At 36.6% G+C, this 23,783-nt stretch overlaps 1 protein-coding gene across 4 annotated transcripts in view; it reads right to left on the reverse strand.

Annotated features, from left to right (window-relative positions):
* Positions 1–23,783, reverse strand: part of dnajc1 (DnaJ (Hsp40) homolog, subfamily C, member 1) — a 100,111-nt gene that overhangs the window by 51,422 nt on the left and 24,906 nt on the right. For all 4 annotated transcript variants that reach the window (XM_088643673.1, XM_088643672.1, XM_088643674.1 and 1 more), the window contains exons 2-3: positions 3,201–3,302; positions 1,688–1,734 (exon numbers count right to left, since the gene is read on the reverse strand). In XM_088643673.1, coding sequence (XP_088499799.1) covers positions 1,688–1,734; positions 3,201–3,302 — 149 coding nt within the window. The remainder of the gene's footprint in view (positions 1–1,687; positions 1,735–3,200; positions 3,303–23,783) is intronic.

Below are 23,783 nucleotides of genomic sequence, written 5' to 3' on the forward strand. Positions count from 1 at the left end.
GTTGTACACACTCACCGAGCGCTGCATCACACGCAATGCCAAACCTGTTTTTGTTTTATCTTCCTTTAAAACAGCAGAGGCCTAATCCTCTATTAAAGGCAAAGAAATATTGGGCATTATATTGAACTCTGCGCTAACCACATCAGGATTGCAGCTTGTAAGCTCCAGCAGAAAATAAACGTCACCATTAATCCATACATTGTTAAAAATGGCCTACACTATTACATTAGTACTAATGAATTTCTACCAACCTTTGAATGTGAACTTTTTTTTTGCATTTGTTTCTCAAAAAAATTAAGATTTTATTTTCACAAATTTTAGAATGTTATTAATGGTATACATGTTAGTTCTGCCACCATAATTCTCATTTGTCAGCCCTTGACACCCAACAGATATGCCTGAGGGGAATGTAGGGAGACTGACTTTAATTAACATACAAGGTAATTAAAGGAAAGCTTAATTTTGGCAGAGTGAAAACTGGACAGGCATGGCACCACATTGAATCAGAATGGCATATGCCTGCAAAACTGAAACACAACAAGTATGATTAAAAAAGAATGCTGGAGTGGTCACTTAGGGAAAAAAAAAGCCAAAACCTTTGCTGAGTGCTTTAAATCTTCATTATAAAGTACAAAGTCACTGGAAGTGCTTCACATATTTTGACAATTTTAAAATGAAAAGAATTGTAAGCTCTGTGAACAGTACTGAAAAAAAATACACATTACAATTTCATTTAATTATTTAGGGCAGGAGATAAAATTTGCAGTTGAAGTTGTCTTTTCAAATATACTGTTAATTGTCTGCAGCAAGATTAGTATCATACTATTTTCACTAAATATGCTTTAATTAAAAACAAAATATTAAACATTTTATAAATACTGAAATCATATTTTTGATTTTCTTCACTAAAACATGAAATGAATCACTCCAGAATAAAAATGCTTTTAGCTTTCTAAATTAGCAGAATCTAAAAACAGATTTTTTTATTGCTAAAGTATGTTTATAAAAAATAAAAAAAAGTGCTATTAAAAAATAGAAAAATGTTTAGTGTTTATTGCAATTTCTGCATTGATTCCTGTTCATATCCAGATTTGTATGTTAAGTAAACTAATGATTTTGGAATATTAGAATCTAAATACAAACAGGACTTGCTGAAGTCAAATTTGTCAGTGAACATCTTTTTAATCTAAAAAAACTACGAACAACCACATTGGAGCTTAGCCAAATAGGAATAAAACTGAATCCAAAATTAAGTCTATCTTGCTATTAAAGCAAAATATTTTCATACCCCCAATTAAAGCAGAAGAAATATTTTTAATTACAACAGAATATTAATTTTACATTTTACTTGCTTAGATAGTTTTTAAAATTAGGACTTTTTTTTCTCCAAAAAGTCTCGTTTAAAAAAGACACTTTGCCATTAATATACAGTATGTCACAGTCCAGTACATGGTACATCCCATATGATGTAATAAACAAAGGGCAAATTCAATCGATCAATCAGGCTACTCCAAATTGAATGAAAAGATCCGAGCTCAGAGGCTGTCCATATTCAACTCAAGAGCCATTAATGGACCAACCTACTACAGACAAGAAGACCATGTTCGCTTGCATCTCAAGTCTTACACACACACACACACACACACACACACACACCTCCTGTTGATAAATGGAGAAATCAACTGACCTCTGCCTTCTTTCTTCATCTTTCAGGACTTCATAGATTGCTACTAGCTGAAAGGGAGAAAAAATGCACATGACAAATTCAACAGCAATAAAAGCCTTAGTTCAAAATGAATACTGTCCCAGAAAATTAAAATTCCTCCAGACTTTTTGCAGGGAATCATTTCCAACAATTTCTCACTTCTCTCTAGATTGTAGATCTCAAATGCCTTCCCAGCAAATTCCCTGCACTCCTTAATTTTACTCAGTTAAATAAGTTTAATTGATGATTTTTGCTTTGTAACAGGTAAATTCATTTAATGTTGATCACACCTTAAGTTTGCACTTACAATCAGTATATTAATAAACAGAAACTGCAAGCATACAACTGTGTAACATTTTACTTAGTTGCTAATGAAAAATCTCAACATAACTGCACAATTCAGTTCTCATGAGAAATAAATGGTAAATTGGTAAAATGCTGCACAGTAAAAAATAACCCTGAAATTACATTTACACTTTCAGCAGAAATATTATTTTTTTTTTAAAGGCAGTTAAACTATTACACAGGTAGTCCCATAGATTAAAACAATTTCACAAATTATCACTAACTGAATTCTTTGAACTGAAATGTCAGGGAGAAATTCCAGCAATGAAAAAGGATATTTATTTTATATTTAGCAGGCTGGCATGTCCTAAGTTTGGGAAACATTACCATGTTAACATATTTATCAGTTTTTAGCTAAGACACGTGAAATCAGTGTAGACTGGTTCTTTATTTTACAGAACAAATCACTTAAATCACCAGAGATTTTTTTTTGCTTTTCAATACTTTGATGCTAATATTTAAAAAAGCATATTTTACTTCCATTTTCACTCTTTCCCCCTACAAAAACTAAAACTAAAATTGTTTTTCAGTGCCCAGGATAATATTTCTGTGACATACAATACTTAATAAAAAACAACTTATTTAGCAACAGTAAGAAAGCTGTTAACTCTAGTAAACTTTTATTAAAGTGGTGCTCCTGTCTATGATTGCAATATTAACTAAACCATAGCTGCTTCAGGGCAAATCATCCTGAATGTAAAATTTCCATCGCATGTAAACAATTTTTTGGGGAAAATCCAGTGTTTTCTGTCATTTGCAAAAATGACAAGCTAGCTGTTAGACAACCACTGAAATAATTTAAATATTTATTATGTCACACTCAAACAATGAAGCATCACATACTTTAAAGAAGAATTATATTGACTTAACCTGATTGAAAACGCAGGAACACCCACAAAACATGGTCCAGACCAGCCAGTTTCAAAGGAAAAACTTGTTTTTTTTAACGAAAGTAGGTTATGAAGTTAATCTGGATGCCTGTCAGTTTGTCTACTTGAAAACTTAATTCACCTGACTTAAAAAGCCAGAAAATCCAGAAACATATATCATCTCTTCTGCCATTAACACATCCCTTCCACCACTCAAAAAGCCAAAAGGCTTCAAAACAATACTGAAATAATGCCGCAAAGAAGAAAAAAAAAAGGATTACTTGTGTGAATTGAGTTTCTGCATTTTCATCTTTGTTCTTATCTGGGTGCAGGATCAGTGATAGCTTGCGATAGGCCTTCTTGATGTCTGCTGGCGAAGCATCCTGCGAAAAAAAAAATAAAGCAAAGCACTGTCAGTCTAGTGATATCCCACTGGCTCGGTCTGTCCAGGGGATAGCCCCCTAGAATAGACTCAAACAAAAGCCGTGGTCAGAAAAAGATACTCTTTGACCAGGAGACCATATCTCTTAAATTATACTGACATTCTGAAATCAGGTAGTACTTTTCTAAACCAATCTACACAGCATATAAAGTATGACAATGTCAACAGAACACTCTGTTCCACAATTAATTCTGAACGATTTTATTTTAATTACCCAGAGCAAACCAAAATTGATTAAGGATGTCTTGAAAACATTTTTTGAGGGATGGGGGGGGGGGGGGGATTTGCATGGTAATTTACACTGAGATCCGTTTCAGGCAAGATGTTGAGACAGTAAGTGTCACTTCTATAATGTCTGATAGAGTGTCCATAGTTACCACCAGATTCTCATCAATATCAGACAGATTTTATAGGACAAATCTTAGCGCAGTAAACTGTTTTCATAAAAATATCAAAACAAAAACGCATTTTTATCCAACAGATTAAATGAAGTGGCTTCAGACGAAAAAGAATGTGACGTCAAGATGATATTCTCATGTATCATTAACTGTTATATAAACATTATTTATGTTATAGAAATTATGTTATAGAAAGTTGCACTTTCCTGCAAACAAAAGAAATCCTTAAAATAACAACTAACTTGCTTCGCTTATCTGCAAAAACTAAAATGACTACGGGGAAACTTGGGGAATTTTTTGCCACCTTTGGTAATTAAAACAGCTTTGCAAGCTTTTTCACAGTCACAGTATAAAATGTGAAAAAAATGGGGCGTGATATTTTTCACATGTAAAAAGTGAAAAACATTTCTTAATGCTTTTGCGAATGTCAGGGTGCTCATAGCAAAGACAGCATACATTAAAAATACATTTCTAAAATATTTAAATGCCATTGTCTGTAGCCCTCAATGGCAAAGGAACAATTATAATAGTTACTGCTTTCATAATTACCAAACACAGAGGTCTTTTATAAGAACTTTCAGCAAAAGCAATTTAAAGCAATTGAAAACCATTGAAATTAGCATCCTGTCTTTTTACTGTACAGAGAATAACAAAATCTAAAAATGTTTAAATTAAGAGTTCAGTAAGTAGCCCCTTTTATTGGTAGAATTTAATAATAATTGCTAGTATTTAAAACAAATTCTAAAAATACACTTGTACATAAATGCAAGACAACACTGGGTATAAAAAAAAGATTTAGGAAACTTAAAATGCTGCAACATCCTATTCATTTAAAATCAATAAACAATCATGCAGAAATCACACCTCCTTTATGTCTCAAAGCACATGGATCTTTCTGCAGTGCTCCAACATGTAAAAACGACATCTTTTTAGAGTGTACAATTGAAGGACAGTGGCACTGAAGACAGGTTCACAACCGGCAAATTATATATATGGATGCTGACAAAGATGTCCAAAAAGTGCTCATGTTCGCAGGTTCATATGGATTAGGTTTGCCATGCATATTAATGTAACATCTTTTTAATTATATGGCCATAATTTCTAGACATTCATATTGACGCATTTCAGTTTGATATGAAAGACATTCATTTGGCTTCATTTAGTTTATCTTGAAAGTACCAGTCTCTACAGTCCCATTTTTAGCCTGCGTTTTTTTTCTGCAAAGAAAACTGGCAGGGAAAAAAATCACGTACTGTTCATATGAAATCTCATTCTTGTAAAATGTATTTAACTAGTAGTCTTCAAGAAATGGAAGAGTTTATTTTTAAGATTTCATGTGTTCTATTTCCAGTTCAGATTTTACTAAATAGGTGAAATAAAATAGGTGAATGCAAATTTATCAATATTACATTGTACAGCACTGTCAAAACACTAGAATTACAAGCTCCGCACATACTTTTTTAATCAGACTTTTACATTGTACAGGGATAGAGTAAGAGATGCCAAGAGAAAGTGATATAGACAATACAATATTTCTCTTGGTAATATAAAATTAGTCTCAACTGATATATGAATTAAGCATGAATTAATGACTGAGCAAAAGATTTTTCATTGTATCACATTATTCACTAATAAATAGTGTGATATAGAATCTCATGTTCCCCTAATTTTGAATATTTACTTGTGGTGCATCTTGTACAGTTTAAAATTCAATGATATGTTAAGTTAGAGAAAATCCCTGCCTGGCTTAGCGTAAACAGATTTTATTTTATTTTTCGTAACACTAGAAATCGCCTCAAGAATCAGAGGTCATGCTCCTGTTATGTCTAAAAGCAAATTCTGGAGGTAGCTGGCCCCAGCAACTCGGCAACCTTATTAAACCATTAAAAAAAAAATGTCCCAGAAGAAGCCATTGCTCTTTATTTTTATCTGAATCTTCAGCCTTGGAAAGAGAAGAGTGCAAAGCTCTCATGAAAAAGTATTAGCTCATCCGAAGGTAGAACAGAGTCAACAGGCATTTGAATATCAGCTCACTTTAACAAGAGAACATTACCAAATTTCTTGCAAAGTTCTCAAGTAACCCAAACGCTTTGGATACTACAGTATAGGTGGACGCCACAAGTACTGTATAGCAATGGCTAAAACTGTGAAAAACTTAAAAAAAATAAAAGAATCTCCTTCTCTACAGAGAAGCAATGATTTGCAATGCACTACAAATTAATTCAATTTTTTTAAAGACTCATTTCTTTCAATAAGGGGCTCTATTTTATTTCAACATGGCAAATATTACCAACAGATTAGCCCAGTGCTAAATATTAAGCAAGACTAAAAGCAATGGTTTAGTAACACTTACACTTCAGCTCTAAGCTTAACTGTTCTTTTGCCAGCATACAGATTAAATTACACCCAAATTCAGGGCACAAAGGCTTTAAGTACTGTTTTCTGACTAAATAAGAATGACATCTGAAAGCGTCCTGCTATTCCCTGCAATATTTTAAATGGAACAACACAGGAAAAAAAAAGTTTTAGCCCTCAGCAGGAAACATAATTTTTCTAATGAATGAATTGAATGAATTTGAATGAACTGGAAAAACAATTCTAATGAAAGTAGCCATCTGTGTATTATTTTTTATATTTGACAAAGAAATACAAATCTAATGAATAGTGCAGTTTTCAGCACTGATAGCATTAATCCAGCTATATTGTTCTCTTCTTTGTATCTCATACCATATTCTGTCCTCAGTTAAAATTACTGTTTCGATAAACAAGTTTATTTATCCTGACCAACAGAGACTTTTTAAGAGAAATGTTTGTTTTGACACTTATAATGGGTTAAATTATTTGATATGTTTTGTAAATAATTTATCACCTTACTAGTTAAAAACATTATTTCACATTGGATTTGAGGGATATGAATAACTTTTATTATCCATTTTGCACACACCAAACATATCTAAATTTTAGTTCTACATCAAGAATTATGTACTCAAAGCATTTTAAAATTATTTTCTGAATTACAATAAGCAGTACATTTAAGATACTAAAACAAGGTGATAATGTTTAATTCATTACTTTAAAAAGGCACAAAACTACACAATCTGAGTTAATGCAGATTCATATTTCATATATAATGTGCACATGTAACTGCTTTGTCACGCATGGTATAACTATATCCTCAATTGTATGGTTCTGCCACTATGAAGGCCGATGAAAGCAGGCAACCAGGGCAAACCACAATTTACACTACAAAGGCGGGACAGACTAACAGATACAGACAATCTATTTCAAATAACCTAAAGACAAAGTGGATTTCTAAAACACAGGTTTTTAAAACACCTCTTATGCGGTGGTGTGCCCTAAAAATCTGGCAAATTAGCACTTTTTCCACCACGCCAATTAAATTTTGCTTTTATGACCTGACAAAACACTGTAACAGTGAAGGGGTCTGGTTAGAAATTACAAACTTATTATTCTGTCCTATATAATACGGTACAATTACGTTCTTCTTTTAAATATGTGGAATGCAGGAGACACATGATCTTTTTGCTTATTGAAGGTTAGAAACATTGCTTCAGAAAGCCATTTCTAACATAATGGGCAAAGGTTCCTTTTGTTTTAAACGTTTCAAAAATTTGCAATCATGTTTCTACCACTCATTGCTCACGAAGGCTACTGTCAGATCGGATGGCCACAGGACAGCTGTACAATTAAACTCAAGAAACTGCTTTGCAGGAGGTTTCAGGAAACAACATTAGCCTGTGGGATTTAACATCGGATGGATGAGACTCAGGAATTGGGAACTAAGAAGGGAAATCACAGAATCCAGATGCGGGTTATTTAGTTGCATTGAACTGGATTCATTGTGCTTTTCAGTTACCTAAGGGCAGGTAGAAATAAATATCTGTAAGCAAGATGTCTTTCCGAGATCCTGTAGGTTTTTCTCCACTTCACAGCAACACAAGCTGTCCTTCACCACAGCCTGCTCAGCTGACCTACAAAGCCACTGACTCAATTTCTGACGTGCCACGGAGAGACCAGCAGAAACAATACAGAGAAGCAAAGTGCTTTCCATTTTACTCTTAGACAAGATTCAGTATACTACAGTATACTTCTGCTGACAGTAGTAACAGAGTATATGAATTCCAAATAAGAAACTCTTACTGCTCTTCTGCTTTTGGGAATCTGTGGTACCCCTGAGTTTGTACATGCCCCGATACATCCAGAGACGTTACAAAACCCAGGTTCATTTCTGCTCATCTGACCACATTTTAGATGGCAGAGGCAACAGATTTAAAACGGAGAGTCTGCTAAAAGAAATAAACATCCTGCTACACTTAAACATCCTTATCTAGAAGCACACAAAGAACTCCTGTACACCTAGTGCAATGGAACAAGTATTCTCTTTTTGCAAAGTAGCATTACTGCATATTTTTTAAACATTACTTCATTTTCTTACCTAGCAATCTTTATGCTGTTTTTGTGTGTCAACACAGGATATATTATTGCAGAGCACTAGTTCCTCAGAACTGACTGGGGGCGGGGGGGTTGTCTTTAGTTACAGGATTAGTACAAGACAACACGCCTATAGTTTTATTGCAATTGTTACCAATTCCTATTTTTTAAAAAGCCAAACAAATGTACAGTAATTCTATAATGTTGTTCCTCTTGGAATGATCCGTAATAAAAATTGTCCTCTTAACGGATTCTTGCTCCATAACACCCTACAATTGTCTACATTGTATTTTTAGTTAATTAAAGCAGGTTATTCAATTAAGAGAAACACATCTATAAGAACATTTACAACTTATAAAAAAATAACTCTTACTACTTTAGTGAGGCTGTACAAAATATTGTATTTGCAGTGTTATGTCAAATGTAATCTGGTACAAAACACCCTGTAATTTCTTTTGACGGAATGAAAATTACCTTCATAAACCTGAAAAAGATTTCAAAAACAGCCACATAAGCCTCTAATAGAGATACAGATAGATACAAAAGTACAATTGCACTACTAACATAAATAACCTTGGGACCTTTACAGAGCAAGTTGGAATACCTTTGTCAAAACAATATTTTTTGTTTTAAAAAATGCTTGGGAGAAATCCAAAATAATACTCATCATGTGTAAAAGGGATTGTTCTCTAGAGTATTATTGAGCTGGTCACGTTGAAAAATGGTGTATGAAAACGTCAGCTGTCGTCTGCAAAGACGGCCCATGATTCTTGGAAAGACGCAACACTCCACATCTAGTAACACTGTTCCAAAACAGAAGGGATGCAATTCACAGAACTCCGCCATGATAATCCGATATTTAACAATAAACAAACATTTCACCACCAGATCAGATCACTACACCTCCTCACATGCATCTCCAAGTGAGACGAAAGTCTCATGAATTAGATCTCTGCACTGAACTGGAAAGAACGAGTTTTCCAAAGCCTGGCATTGTAGCACAGATCTCAAGCTCCATCTAGAGGTACACTGCTTATGCATAGTACAGTGGACATTAAATTGGTGGGGATTTTGAATAATATCGCAATGCCTGACAAACCCTCCTTCTTTGTTCCTCCCCATTCACTCTGCACAATAGGCCTCACTGCCTTCCAGCCTCGGTGAGAACCACTGCCTCCACACCACTGCCATCCAGTGGCCAGATGCTTTGCTCTCTGATCACACCAGGTGTGTGTGTGTGTGTGCGCGCGTGCGCTCACAAGCAGGCATGTGCAGGTCTTCCAATCTGTTCGTAAAGACTAACTCTGAGAATGCTATCACCATGATAGTGACCCCAGAGGTTACAGGAGCAGTGTGGGCAGGTGAGGAGTTCCCTTTATCAATACAACAAATTAAACTGCATTACTACCTTCATTAGGGGAAAAAAAAGACTCCTTTTATCCCCATGTTGAGCTTCACATCAGTAGAGTACAGAATGGCAAATAACTGAATGAGGGACAACACAAGGTACCAGCAGTTTGTATAGAAATACAAACGTGTGCCTTCAGAATCAATTCAGGCACACAATCTGAGAAAATGTCCCCACCATGACAGCAACGGCTGACAAACAGATGACGTTCCCGCAATGTAAATGACCTTGTGGAATCTAAACAGCGTCCTCTTGCGAATGTTAAGGTGCCAAAAAGATTGGCCGGGTGAATAAACGTATTTTCACTCTGTGCAGAGTTTTCACTTCGGCGGAGAACGGAATAGTAAATATAAATAGAAGGAGAGTCAATAGGAATACAAACGTGCCCTAAGTATCTACCCATACAGCAGGAGGACAAAGGTCACAAACAAAAAAAGCAAGACCTCACAAAACAGAGCTCCTCACTGACCCTGGTCCTGAAACACTGCCATTGTCCAAACCCCGTCCTCTAGAGCTGCAGAGCCTTCAGGTTTGTGATCCATGCATTCGCTCTCTTTCTTGGTTACTGAATGGGCCCCAATTGTTAGCTTAATTGAAAGAACTCAACATTGATTCCAGGTCTCAGCCTTTCTGCGAGCTTTCACCACACTAATTATTAATGGAATTTTGACAGAAGGTTTTACCTGCTTTGTCCGATTGACCACACAGGAAATGGAAACTCCATTGCAACCAAGTTGTTGCCATTAAAAGTCTGCAATGTGAAAACTGTATTTGTCCCCTAGTCGAGAGACATTTTAATTATTGCCCTCAAAATCAAAGGAGACCCACATTTTCGGAATGTGGTCTTAGTTTAGCTCAAGTCCTCAGCAAGGCATGAACATGTGCTGGGAGGTCTATCCTGAGCCCTGCCTTTAAAAAAATAGGAGGAAAAACGCAGAGAGAGCAAGAACAATTGTCAGCCCCCACCATTCACACAAAGACCTGCATTACAACCAGAGCATTTACTTGGGTAAACAGAAATAATTTTGTACTCATCATTCTTAAAACCACAATAAAAACCTAACTTCAATGCAACTTATTAATGGGTAGAGATTTATAAGGAGGTCTTATGTGAAAATCTCTTCTAGGCGACTGGTTCTGTTGCTTAAACATTCAGAAAGGGACTTGTGGAACAGTGTCCAGGATACATCCGATATTCATTTGACCCAAAGGGACCACAGTGCTAAGAAACTACGCAACACAAAACATTTCAGATCTGTGCTCATTTAAACTGGCCTAATTTGGCAACACAAAATTGCCTCTCGCACAATACGATTCATTTTAACTGGGGACTTTCAAATTAATTATATTAATATAGAAATAGAGAATACATCTCAGTATCTTTGGCCTGACTTCAAATTATTGACTGGAATCGCCTGGGAAATGCAGGTACTGTACAAACAAAAAACAGACCACTCTGGACATGAGCAGGGCAAATATAGGAGAGGAGGCACTTGTCTCGTCAAGCATCAGGCATTTCTGTCTCTGGTCTCTGTCTCAAGGTGGCCACTTAAGCTCTGCAGTGAATTCCTAACAGTTTGCTTTGTAAACCGGGCTCTGTCAGCACCTAAAGAGGTTTAAGATCAAGTTATGTAAATGACAGGCTGACAGGCAGGGTGAAAATGTAGCCAGCTATCTGAGTTTTGATGAAACTGTGAGGAAAGTCAATAATATCATGCTACTGTAAACCATAACTATGGGTGGCCTATACACAACATTTAACATCACAATATTACAGAATTTTGATCACAGGTTGTTTGCTCTTGTAACATTGCTGTAACTGGGTGCTACAGGATGCCCAGAGCTCGCAATATAAAACACTCATATGGAATTTTAATAAGGCTGAGCAAATAATCTACATGAAAAAAAGGGTAAGCACAACATAAGGTAAATTCTCATTCAGTATTCCACCAAACCTGAGACAGGAACTGACAGTAAGCTGGGGTGGTGTTACAAACACAGCAGAAGCTCATTTTGACGTTGATATAAATGTGATATTGAAACAAAAGACACGAGCAATTCTTGTGCTCATAGGCAGAGATGTCATCTGCCTTGTGAAACTGCCAAAAACGCACTAAAACTACATTTAGGGTATTGATACAGAAATCCTTTTATAACTAGTTATTTAGGCATTTTACATCTTGAAGAATTGGGAACAGCTGCACTAAAGATTTTTGTAAAGAGGACATGGCTTTACGAGTTCCCAAGTTCATCAAAATGTACTTTGTAGAAACCATATCCTGATGCAGGTGATTATTTGCAGTAGTTCAATACTCACACAGAATCACCATGGAGAAGAAGCAGCTGAGATGGGTAGCAAGAGGAGGTACAGTAAGTAGTTCATGCAGAAGACACTAGGTCTCCAGGTTTAGGTTCAGCACGAGTTCCCAAAAGAATTAAGGATTCAGTAATAAAACCTCTATACAAATTCATGACAATCCAAAACATAAGCTTCATTTAAAACCGATAAACCATCAGGCAAGAGCATCACAGACGATCAGCAGGAAAAATACCACAGTGTGGAAATTTATTTTAACACTTCTGTAGTTCTGATTAGTAAAAATAAGCCACCACTACTTAAAATGCTGGAAAATCCTAGGAATGAATTGTCAAATTCTAACAGTGACTTGAAAATGCCACACAGTTCATCTATGATATTTAGAAAAAAAGGGTACAGAGACAACAAAGGACTGTTTGTACATTTGGCATTGTTCATCTGCACAAAAAACGAGGCAAAATCACAGATTACTGTAAGCACAAAGAATAGTATTTTTGCAAATTATACAAGTCCATCTGGACAAAGATCGATGGAACAAAGAAATGTAAATAAACTTCTAAAAAAATGTCAAGCAGTCCTGTTAGTCTTGAATTGATTTTTGAAAAAAAGACAAATTAAGAAAGAAATTAATGTTAATGTATAGAAAGAGCAAAGAATTCCAAATTGGGAGGTGTTTAACCTAATTCGCAGCCAACTATACAGTAAGTAGTGATGACTTCTAAAAGAGATCCATTAACATCTATTATATGTATTTTATCTTCTAATTAGGAATTAATTATGATTGATTTTAGTAATGACCTATAAATGTATGTGCCACTGGCCATGTTAATAATAATCTCTTCTGTGTGCAATGATTAGAAGGGATTATAAACTACATCCAAATAACACTACTCCCCTGTAAGAAATAGACAAAGGGACTGTTTCTTTCAGGGGAGACAGGGAACACACTGAGCAACACTGTCTCCTTTCACAGACAATGAATCTGAATCCACACAAACCATTTAAAAAAATAATTAAGAAATATCATTCGTGTATTTAAAACAGGCTGCAACATTCAGACAGCAAACACTAAAAATAGACATAAATTAGAAATGTAGTACAGGGAATGCATTTCAAGGTTCTTCAATTCCATCTATAAACTCAGTCATATTATTTAAGAAAAAAATGACATTCCATATACCAAAAGTACTTGCAGTAACGAGAGGTAAAAAAACTGCATTAAAAAAATAACAGCTCATTGAATCATAATGCTTAAGTCTTTCTAGCATTTCTTGGAAACCCTGAAAGGATCAAAGTAACCCAAATGTTAAAGGCAATAAAAACAGTAAAAAAAAAAATCTGTTGATGGCAAAAATATTACCCATCTGCCCCCCCTAAAAAGCAACTCTGCCAGCACAGTGTATCGGAAACTGCATTGAACACATAATGAACACCAAAAGATTCTCAGGCCCAAACCTACCACGCACAACGAAGCATTTCACAGAGAAATAATTTACTGTCAAAGACTGCAAAGGGCCATGTGCTGAAATCCGTTTTGAATTGTAGAATCCTGTGTAGCCTGGAACAGCAAGAGAATCAGCCCAAAGCCGTAACGGACTCTTGTGTTCAGAGATTCATTTGATAGAAGACGGCCATATAAATGATTTCCAAAGGTAACAGAAATGAATGTTTTTACTAAACCAAATGAAATGAAAATGCTCCAAGGCAGTCATTCCATATCATTCCTTAACCTAGAAAACAAAATTCTTTGCCTGCGCTACTGAATGTGGTACATCGTCAAATAAAAATAAATAACATGTTCTGTTGTCAGATTCTGTGCGATTTCAAAATTGGTCGTGGTTTGCTCAATGTAAATTTATACAGCTGTTCAGCACGTTTTAGAGAACACAGAAAAGGCAGTGCTCCTCTGAGCCTGAAGAGGGCAAACTCACTCTCTCCAACTTGGCTGCGCTGTGGGTTGACACAGATGACAAAGGAAACAAGAGGCCTACTTTCAGACTGATTTGTGGAGGCTGTACTCATTATGGGGTTTCAGCCTTACAGCCTCTGTCACTCCAAGCCCTTACTTGAGCAAAGACAGTACTTTGCCAAAAGGTTACTGAAGGCCATATTCACAGACCTCTGCCCCCTATGCCAAGCCAGCTTTTGAAAAAACATATTTCAGTGCTTCCCCAGAACACAGGAAGGTGTAAACCCATGAACTGCTATTCACGATTAATCTTCTCTTTCTTGTTCTTTCTTTCAGAACTCATATTCATAGAATTGATTGGCTTAATGTAAGATTTAAGCTTGGCTTCTTGACAGCCATGTGGTGACATGTGATGATGTCAAGATTTTAGCAGCTTTCAGAGAAAAACAACTGTTTCTACAGCCCTTTTATCTGTAGGATATTTGCATATGACTTCTTCTAACGGTGAAAGGACAGAAACTGACATTTGCAGTTGTTGCTGGCTCTGGCGACATCTGCTTTGCTTGAAAACAACATTTCGGATGCCTCATAATATATCCTACTTTTAAAAGCTTTGGGAGTGCGAAATAAGCTTTAGTACTCAAAACCTTGAGTCAACAAAAGTAAACTGCTTGTTTAGGTTAAAAAGTAACACAAAATTTGCGGTGTGTGGAATAGACCATTTAACTGAATCGCAAAAGCTGATCTACTGTACATATACCCTTTACAATTTGTGATAATGAAATGCTTTGATTCATAAGCTACTAGAATAAATAAAACTGTGAAGTAAAATGGAAGCAGATACCTCTGTAGTTTTCTAAGGTACTCACACCAGACATTCTTGATGTTATTTCTTTACCAAATGCAAAAACTTCACTTTCAGCTGATCTAGTCATCTTCCCCGAGGCAATCCAAATATCCATGATCTTGTAGGATTCAGCCTGTCTCTCTACTGAACATTTTTAAATGATTGTTGTTGGGTAAATCCACAAATCCACGATGAAAAACAGACCAGCAAGATGAAGTGGAATTTTTTTTCTCAAAAGCAAAAAGACAATACTCCTTTTTAATGGTTGGTCTCTTTTGGGAATATTCTCACAAGGGCATCTATGTTGATAAACGTTTCCATATATACACTGTTTAGTCTACTACTGCACCTGTATCATTGCAATTGACCTGCTTCTAAATTACTGCCTTATTTTATGCTTAAATCCCATGGTATGTGCTACAGGGATGAAATTTATATATAAACCGTGGTGAATAAGACCATACCATCATCGTAAAAAATGCTGTATTTTACACACCTGTAGAAAAATTAAAAGCTTTATGGCAGACTACAGGCAAAACCTCAACAAATGTGCTGTCAGTGGTGAGTACTGAAGACTAACAAGGCTGGGAAGATGTCATACTTCCCATCAAAACAACCTGCAACAATGACAGCGTTAGAGCACAAATAAATATATAATCTATTAAGTTACTCCCCATATAAAGATTGTGTCTTAATCCAATACTATTGTAGCCCTTTCTGTGCAGAAGTCTTTATTTTATTCACACCAGGACACCTGCGCTGTAAAGTAAAAACTATTATAGAGAGGGAAAAAGAATCTTCACAGTGGACAACGTGAAGGTGCAATTTATTCATTCAGGAAGAGTTGGCTAAGAGTCTCAGGTAAAATTGCATATAACAATCACCAATGACTCCACAAAGACTATAAGGTTTACTTTCCAATAAGAATCCTGTGCTGTCAAAAAACTGTGTGATGAAAGAAGCCATACAAGGCAAGTCAGAATGTGTCTGTTTTTTTAATCAAATACATACAAACTCAATCCTGTTATCATCCTATACTTAGTTCAGTACAACAAATATACCACTGCGCTACGTGCCTAGTCATGTGCTCCATGTTGAACCTGCTTTCAATATATTCTGTCAGAGAGGACTGAGTGAAAAATGTTACTTACAAATAAACTGACTTTTTAAAAACAGTCCTGATGACAAAGATATTCTTAAGTGACTAGAATATGGGGAAACACCAGAATACAATGCAGAAAAGCAGACTAAGTCACTGCAATTTTTCTCTAGGGAATGAATGAACAGTATTTCCTAGGCTGAAGAACGTCAAACAAAGCTGTCTGTCTTGTGAACTTATTTTATAAATCAAACTATTCCAGAAATATGAAATGAGTCAAGATTTGCTCGAAGCACTCGTGAACATCTCAGTGCACTGACATTTCCCAGCTTGGTACTCTATCTATGCCAACGTCAGTTACTAAGATCTGGGAAAAATAAAGCTTTAAAAAAAGCAGAAAATGGTAAAGTTCTGCAAAACTATTGATTTTGAGTTCAACTTGATGTTGAGGGTGGAATAAGGGCACTGGGCAGCTACAGTGTTAAAACACTCTGGACATGTGCACAATTCAAAAACTGTGAATGTTTCAGAGAGAAAAAATAACCACTGATTACAACTTGGGAAGCTACTTGCTAGTGTTAAAGACTAACGATCGTCTCTCTGCAGGTATTAGAGGGATCTGTTCTGGAGATATCACCACCTTCAATAAAATTGTTTTCAGAAAAATGTGAGGGGTAGTTTCTTGAGTAGTAACCCATAACGAAAACAGCTGAGGTATTAATGTGAAAGTAAAATAGGGATCAACATTCCAGTGTCCATTTGCCCATTTATACAATGTTCTTCTGTTAAACACAAAGACAGACTAGAGGGGTAGTTGACGCTTATACTAGAAAATGCATGAAGATATAAACAGCATTAACCTTAAAGCTCCTGGTTCCCTACAATTCCCAGGTGCTTTAAGATTGGATAGTGTCCCCACTGCAGGTAATAAGTTAACAACTTTGAAGATGGAACCTTTTCCAAACCAAAACCGCCACTTCATCAAGAGAAGGCCACACAAAAAAGAAGCAAATACAATGTGTTTTTACTTCGGTCTTAACTTATGTGAACTATTTGTTATTCCCAGAATTGCCAGATTCTCTTCCTATTTCATTCTTATCAAGATTTCTCACAGTAATCCTACAGTCCTTATCTCCACTATCGGAAAAGGCTAATACCACTTCATAAATCTGGTTAAATAAAGGTTATTATCTGCATTTCCTCCTTCTACTGTAGAGTGTAATGCAAAATCTATCACAATAAATACATAATATTAATAACCACACTGCTGACCACAACTCCTGTGATCATGACAATTACGCCCACCCCTTCACAGCTTTCACAGTATTTGTGAAGTGAGACCAACTACCCTTGTTTTGGACCCTCTTCCTACACTCTTTCTCAAAACTAGCTTCTATGCTCTTTGTCCATTTATGAGCCCATGATATCCGATATCAACAGGCTTAAAGTCTCCTCTCACAGGTGTTTTAAAAAACTGGCTTGGACAGTCAGATACTTGACAACTACTGTCCTGTTTCCAATTTGTTGTTTTTTTACCCCAACAAAAATTCAGGAACAGACGGGAGCAGGTCAATTACAACCACATCACGCATCAATGAGCTCTTTCAAACATTTGCAATCTGGGCTTAGACAGACACGTTCATAAAATAGCCCATTTTCAGGTAATGATTTGAGCCACCAAGGTGGAGTAGTGATTAAGGGCTCTGAACTTATAACTGGAAGATTGGTTCTTCACTCATAACAGCTCCTTCAAATGCCCAGCTATACAAGATATATAGAAGGCTATATATACTATCCAACTCAGTTTATTATAAATTATAGTTATCTGGTTAAATTAAGGACGATTATTTGCTGATGGGTTCTGATCCCAACTCACTTAAAATTAATCTCTTTCTGGATTTCAGAGCAGGTTTTTATACAAACCAATCATGGCTTTTTACTACACCCCATTGTAATTATGTAGGAATCACTAGTACTTCGCTTTGTAAATTTGGTTCCCTTTTGGCTCACAGGAGCCAATTTGTAACCCCTGGCTGTATTTCACATGTGCCCCCCATAGTCAGGTCAGGGTGTTCCTCTGGGCTCTGTGCTGGGACCTTTACTGTTCACATTTTGCCTCTTGGTTAGACTACTTGCAATCATGGAGTTGGGTTTTACTGCTGTGCTGATGACACTCAGACTTGCCAAAAGACCAGATAAGATTCTATTGCTCTTTTCTCTATCCCTTCCATTTAGTGCATTATTGTGTCAAACTTCTAAGATTTTTTTGACATAGAAAATGTTCTGAGAAATTTCATTGTCATTTTAATTATTAGATCAGATTATTTCCAAATCACTCAACTAATACTCATTAGCCATCAAACAGATAAAACTGATTTAGACAAATCGGGAAGGTCAGCAAAGCCTGCTCTGTAAGCTTTCTAAAATTCTTAACAGGTTTACTTCTTAAAAAGGCTTATTTTAAAGCATGCAATTAGTCACTTCGAAATTAACTAATTAACTGCATTTTCAAGTGACTTACATAATTGCAAACAATCTGTCTCTGTCAGAGCCCTCGATGAAATAATCGATAAAATCTGACTGCAGATCCAAATCCAAGCATAAAACTTTAATATCTTCTTACAGACGTTAGGATTCTATTATTCGGGACACATTCACAGCTCCTATTGGGTTTTATGCACTTGTCGTTTTGTTTGCTCGTTAGCAAATAAACAGCTTCATGGCCGGAGGGGACTGTCCAGAAAATTTGTCTTCTCCCCCCCCCCCCCACTTCCCTCCTGTCAGGCGAGAGGTGGGTGTAGATACAGGACTTTTTCCAAGCCTCAGTCATAAAATCTTTAGTAGCACTAGATGAAACACCAAAGAATCTCGTAAAACAGAGGAGGTCAAGCAATTGCAAACTTCAGGGGGGAAGAAGGAATTCAGCTGCCTTTAGTCCACATGCGCAGGACCATCACTTACTCCTGAGCATGTTGGTATCGCAGACAAATCGCCTTAACAGGACATGGCTAATGACATTTTTGCACCACTGTCATTTTTTTCATTCCATTCATCAAAAGAGAAGTCGCGGCCAGACACATTCTGCTGACACACCTGAATGAGCAACGGCTGTATGTCTTCTCTCCTTAAGGCACAGGGGATGGGACCTGATTTGAGTTGAAAGAGGCTCAAATAATCACATACTTGGGGACACTGACACCTTAATAGCAGTGTGTCAATGGGGTTTGAATGTGGCAAAATGTAAGTTTCCTACATGGTTAAACAAACCCCAGACCGTAAGGATCCAAACCCTTCAGTTAGTTTGACACTGACAATGTGTGACATTCTGTTTCTTTGCATAAACCAAATCACAAATCTGGAGTGTTCAAACCTAGTTCAACATGTTAGCACACTGGGTTACTAAGGTGTTGCGCAGTTACTAATGCTCAGCAAAGACGTTTAGTTCAGCTGTCATGACAAAGATTTCACTAGGCATGGACAGGGCCAGGACACAACACCTGATATTTATTAAGCAAGAAAAACTTTTATTATTTCCTTCTGGGTTATTAACAAGCACGCAAATCAGTTCATTAAAGGGACTGTTTTAAACTCTCCAGGGCATATATGCTGTAAATCTAATCTTGCTAAGCTTTGCCTCTTCTCTATAGTTTTAACTTCTCATTTTTAAAGCAGGCTCTCCCAAGACAATAGCAGTCAGACTCGGGAACAAAAATCTAAACTACAATATATGTTAACATGAAAGAAAGACATATTGAGAGAATTTAGGTCATACTGTTTTACCTATATAACTTCTGAAACAGTATGAAAATCACCCTTTTGTATTTATCAGTGTTATAGATATCTTATGACAAGATGGGGGCTCTATAAACAGACTGTTGAGCACTCTTGATCTCCTGGTCATTCAGGTGCAAAAAGCACAATATAATAATTTCTCCCATATGCAAACATTGATGGACATTCTTATTAAAATCATAAGGTGTGGGATAAACATTCTTCTGACTTCATGAAGGATGAGTCAAGTGTGACTGGGATAAATGACCCAAGCACTGCCAGAGCCGTGAGAGTTTGAGCTTGCCATTGAATCCTCCTCTTTAAAGACAACAGTGACTCCTTGTACATGCTTGATGTCTGCAAGTTTACCAGATTGCCCATGAGAGATTACTGCCCTTACAGTCCATGCTAACTCGACCTCTGACATGATGGGTGTTTGCCCACTGATCCTGTCTCCTCTATGCAAAATGCTGAAGAGAAAGAAAACACGGTGTACCAGTGCTCACACAGAGAACGGGGTTGTGAAGTCACCTCCTGAACACTTCGACATGGTGTGAGTTGAGGCTCACTGGACTCTGGATAGCGTGATGCTCAGGAAGGACCAAAAATGTAAATGCCACTGTGAAGTCGGAGTGTGCCGTGATCTGGAATTCCGCAGGAGGGATGTGGCACCATTCATCCATAAGAATCAACTCCCACTTGGCTGATCGAGGTGGAGATCGCTAAGGGAACATGCAACCCACAGCATTATGGAAACTACCAGATCTCTTCACAGTTTGTACCACGCATTCAGGACTGTAGAGAGCTTAAGGTTGGCACCTCAGCATGCCCTTGTCTGTTTGTCGAGAACATGATGAAGGATGATCCATCTGACCATTGCTTCTGCTCTTCGCATCACTGGACCCACAAACGTACATTGCCAGCGCACTATAGCTTAACTACAGTATCCTGCTCTGTGGAGTTCTCAGAAGACTGGTTTTCATGAAACTGGCTACCCGTGCCCCAGGTTCACATTTGCAGTCATTTGAACTATAGTTTCTCACCTGTTCTGCCTTGTACTTCGATTTCTGTTAACGCACAGATATCCCTCTGTAAGCAAGCTGGGACAGTATTGTTCAGTAGGTTGATACTACTTGCTTTCAATATACTAGGTGTCCTTTATTTAGCTAGGTGTTTCCATTCTTATTGAGAACCTCTGCTTGGATATATGGAGAACTTTCACTTAGCTGACAGAAGCAAAATTGTACTGCTACAAATTCACTGTTGTTGGACTAAAAGGGAAATGACTCTGGCCAAGAGAAAGCTGGAGCAGTGCTGCGAGGAAAGATTTCCGACACCCATATCACAACCTAAGAAACTATCAAAAGGAAATGGTTAATAAAGCATAGCTAATTAGAACTGAATGTTAAGAATTTCAGATCCAGAACTCAATGCTTGCTGCTATCTTGGCCATAAACTTTGCCTATGTTTACATATAAAGTGTCATTTCTGAAGCACAGTTCTTCAGCCACATTCACTGGAAAGACAAACCTTTCCCCTCTTCCCTAGTTAAAGGCAAATCATCAGACTTCAATAGATTGCATTCAAAAAGCCACTTCTTAAATAATTAAAACAAAAAGCTCCATGAAAAGTTCATTAATGTTTTACTGTGTTTTACAATAAGTAAATGTCAGAGAGAGAAAATTCCATACCTTGTATAAAATCTGATGCACCTAAATTTTTTAAGGGCAATTTTAGAGCCAGAAGTTATTTTAGACTGCGGAAAACATTTTTTAGCCTAAAACGAAAATGTGCAACACCCCACACACACACACAAAACCATGTACTATTATTATTTAAATATAAATAGTATAGTATAGTGTCTCAAAGGATTCAAGCCACCACTGCTGGTAGGAACTAAAGCACTCAACATGCTGACCACAACACAATGTCAGCTATCACAACGTGGTATCCACGATTGCAACAGTTTATCTTCTGCAACCATGGCGTGTCATCGTTTGAAGTCACTCAAAAGACTCGACAGCTCAGTTCTAAAACTGTGGACCTCCGCTTCACAAAAGGCCACCAGGAACGAATGAAACCCGACTCAAGAACAGTAAATATGGGCCTCATGGGCATGGAAATAGTCCAAAGAGGTAAAATAAAGTGCTAGAAGGGAATAGGGAGCTGGAAAGATTTCAATGGATCAAATAAAGACTTAGTGGAGTATATAAAAAGAACCAAGACTCTAGGAGACAAAACTGACAAAAATTGTGCCGTGGGATAATTTCATCATAAATGTCATTTATGCAGTCTACCTTCTTTGATATAAAAAATATCAAAGTATGCTTCCTACGTACTACTCTTAATTCTAATATCTTTTTTTCATATTTAACACTTGTTTCATGAAAGAGATGACCATGAGGGTAAATCCGCAGAGATGGTAAGGGGTCTGCATCGACTGGGGGAGGGAGTAGAAATGTAAAAATACACCTCTAAAGACAAAGAAATGTGACTCTTATCATCTACAGCCAAATAGCTTTCATCGTCCTTGGCTGCTGTAATAATAAAATGCATGAAAAACAAAGCTTTTTTTAAAAAAAATAGCTTCCAGCAAAATGCAGCAGATATACATTTTCATTACATAATTTTTAACAAAGTAAAAAAAGCAGCACATATTGGAAACGAATACGTCCATCATTACCAAAAAGGTGCTTATTCCTAAAAAACTGGTGCAGCAGCCCAGTGTCTCTCCTGGAAACAGATAAGAGCAGGGACAAATTCAGGATTTCAATTCATTAAGCTAGTGCGTCTGTGGAAACAGCAAAACTGATGCTGGGTTTTTTTCCCCCACACTACTGGTACCACAAAACTGAAGAAGTGCATAAATGTAAAGGGATTTACTGTAGAAGAGGAAAAAGCATATAGCAAAAGCAGTAAGATAATATTGTGATAGAAATTAGCAGTAAGAAAATCAATGCTGCTACCCACTGTTACAAACAAAGGGGGGGATAACAGTAAATTAAGGAAGGTTACTAAAACCACTGCATATAAAGATCTGGCCCTGACACCAGCCTGCTATGCAAGCAAATTAAAATGTTTAAGTATTTCAAAACCAAATGTCAGAGATTACCTGGCATTACATGGCACAGACGTTCCTTATCCTCCAGCACAGCTTGACATTACAGTAACAATCAGGCCCAGACTTAGACAAATCCTAGCAATAACTACACAACATGCAACTGTTACACTAGGAACGGATATTTACAACTCTTTGATTTCCAGAGTCCTGTCTTCTACAGATCTAGAAATCCCAGAAGTCTATCCACATATGCTAAATTCAACAGAACACCTTAAATAGAACTGGAAATCAGCACCCTTATAAACTAAATAATCAAATCTCTCTCTTTTAAGACATGCTGATAAATGAACGGGAAACCAATGTCTGGCTTCTAAATAAAGTATCACTAAAACAGAAGACATATTTTTAGTCCATCTAATAAACAATAAAGAAAATTTTAAAAATTCAAAAAGTAAATAAGTTGTCCTCTCCATCTTTCAGCTTTCAGTTTACCTGGCCAGAATCTGGTTTCAAGTGTAATTTTGAATGAGTTAACTCTCTCACAGCAGTTCCTGTGCTGGAGATGATGGATGATGAAAATCTTCCTTCTTTTGCTTTTCATTCTTCCTATCTTGTCTGCATGTCTGTTCGGGTGTTTATGTTATGGTGCAACCCTACTGACCTCACCAGGAACATCCAGTCACTGTTGAATATTTATTCTTTAACATGCCTGTCTTCAAAGTGTATTTTAAAAACAAAGTTAAATAGCTTGAGTCAATTATTATTTCATCTTTACATTTGATCACCTGGATTGTTCGGCTCTGTTTACTTGCTTCACAGCACAGCCTCCTGTATTTTAAATACAGGAGATGCATTGTTATAAACCTTCAAAATAAGTCAATCAAGCTGGGAAGTACAAACAAACTAATCCCATCTAAAACTCAACTGCACCCATTTATTGCAACATTATATTGTAGGTACTCACTAAACGAACCACAAACAAGCTGCAAAAGTTTAAAATGAGCCCTGCTCAACTCTTGGCAATTTCAACAAAACAGAGGTGGAGGTATATTGACTAGGAAAGCTTAAAATGAATAAGTCACAAGAGCCTGGTGGTGTTTTTTAATTGTACTTAAAGAAGATGAAGATGTACTGTGATAATGAAGGAAAATTATTTTTCT

This window comes from Lepisosteus platostomus, chromosome 8 (genome assembly GCF_059453375.1).
Source record: "Lepisosteus platostomus isolate fLepPlt1 chromosome 8, fLepPlt1.hap1, whole genome shotgun sequence".
In the NCBI taxonomy this organism is placed as follows: Eukaryota; Metazoa; Chordata; class Actinopteri; order Semionotiformes; family Lepisosteidae; genus Lepisosteus; species Lepisosteus platostomus.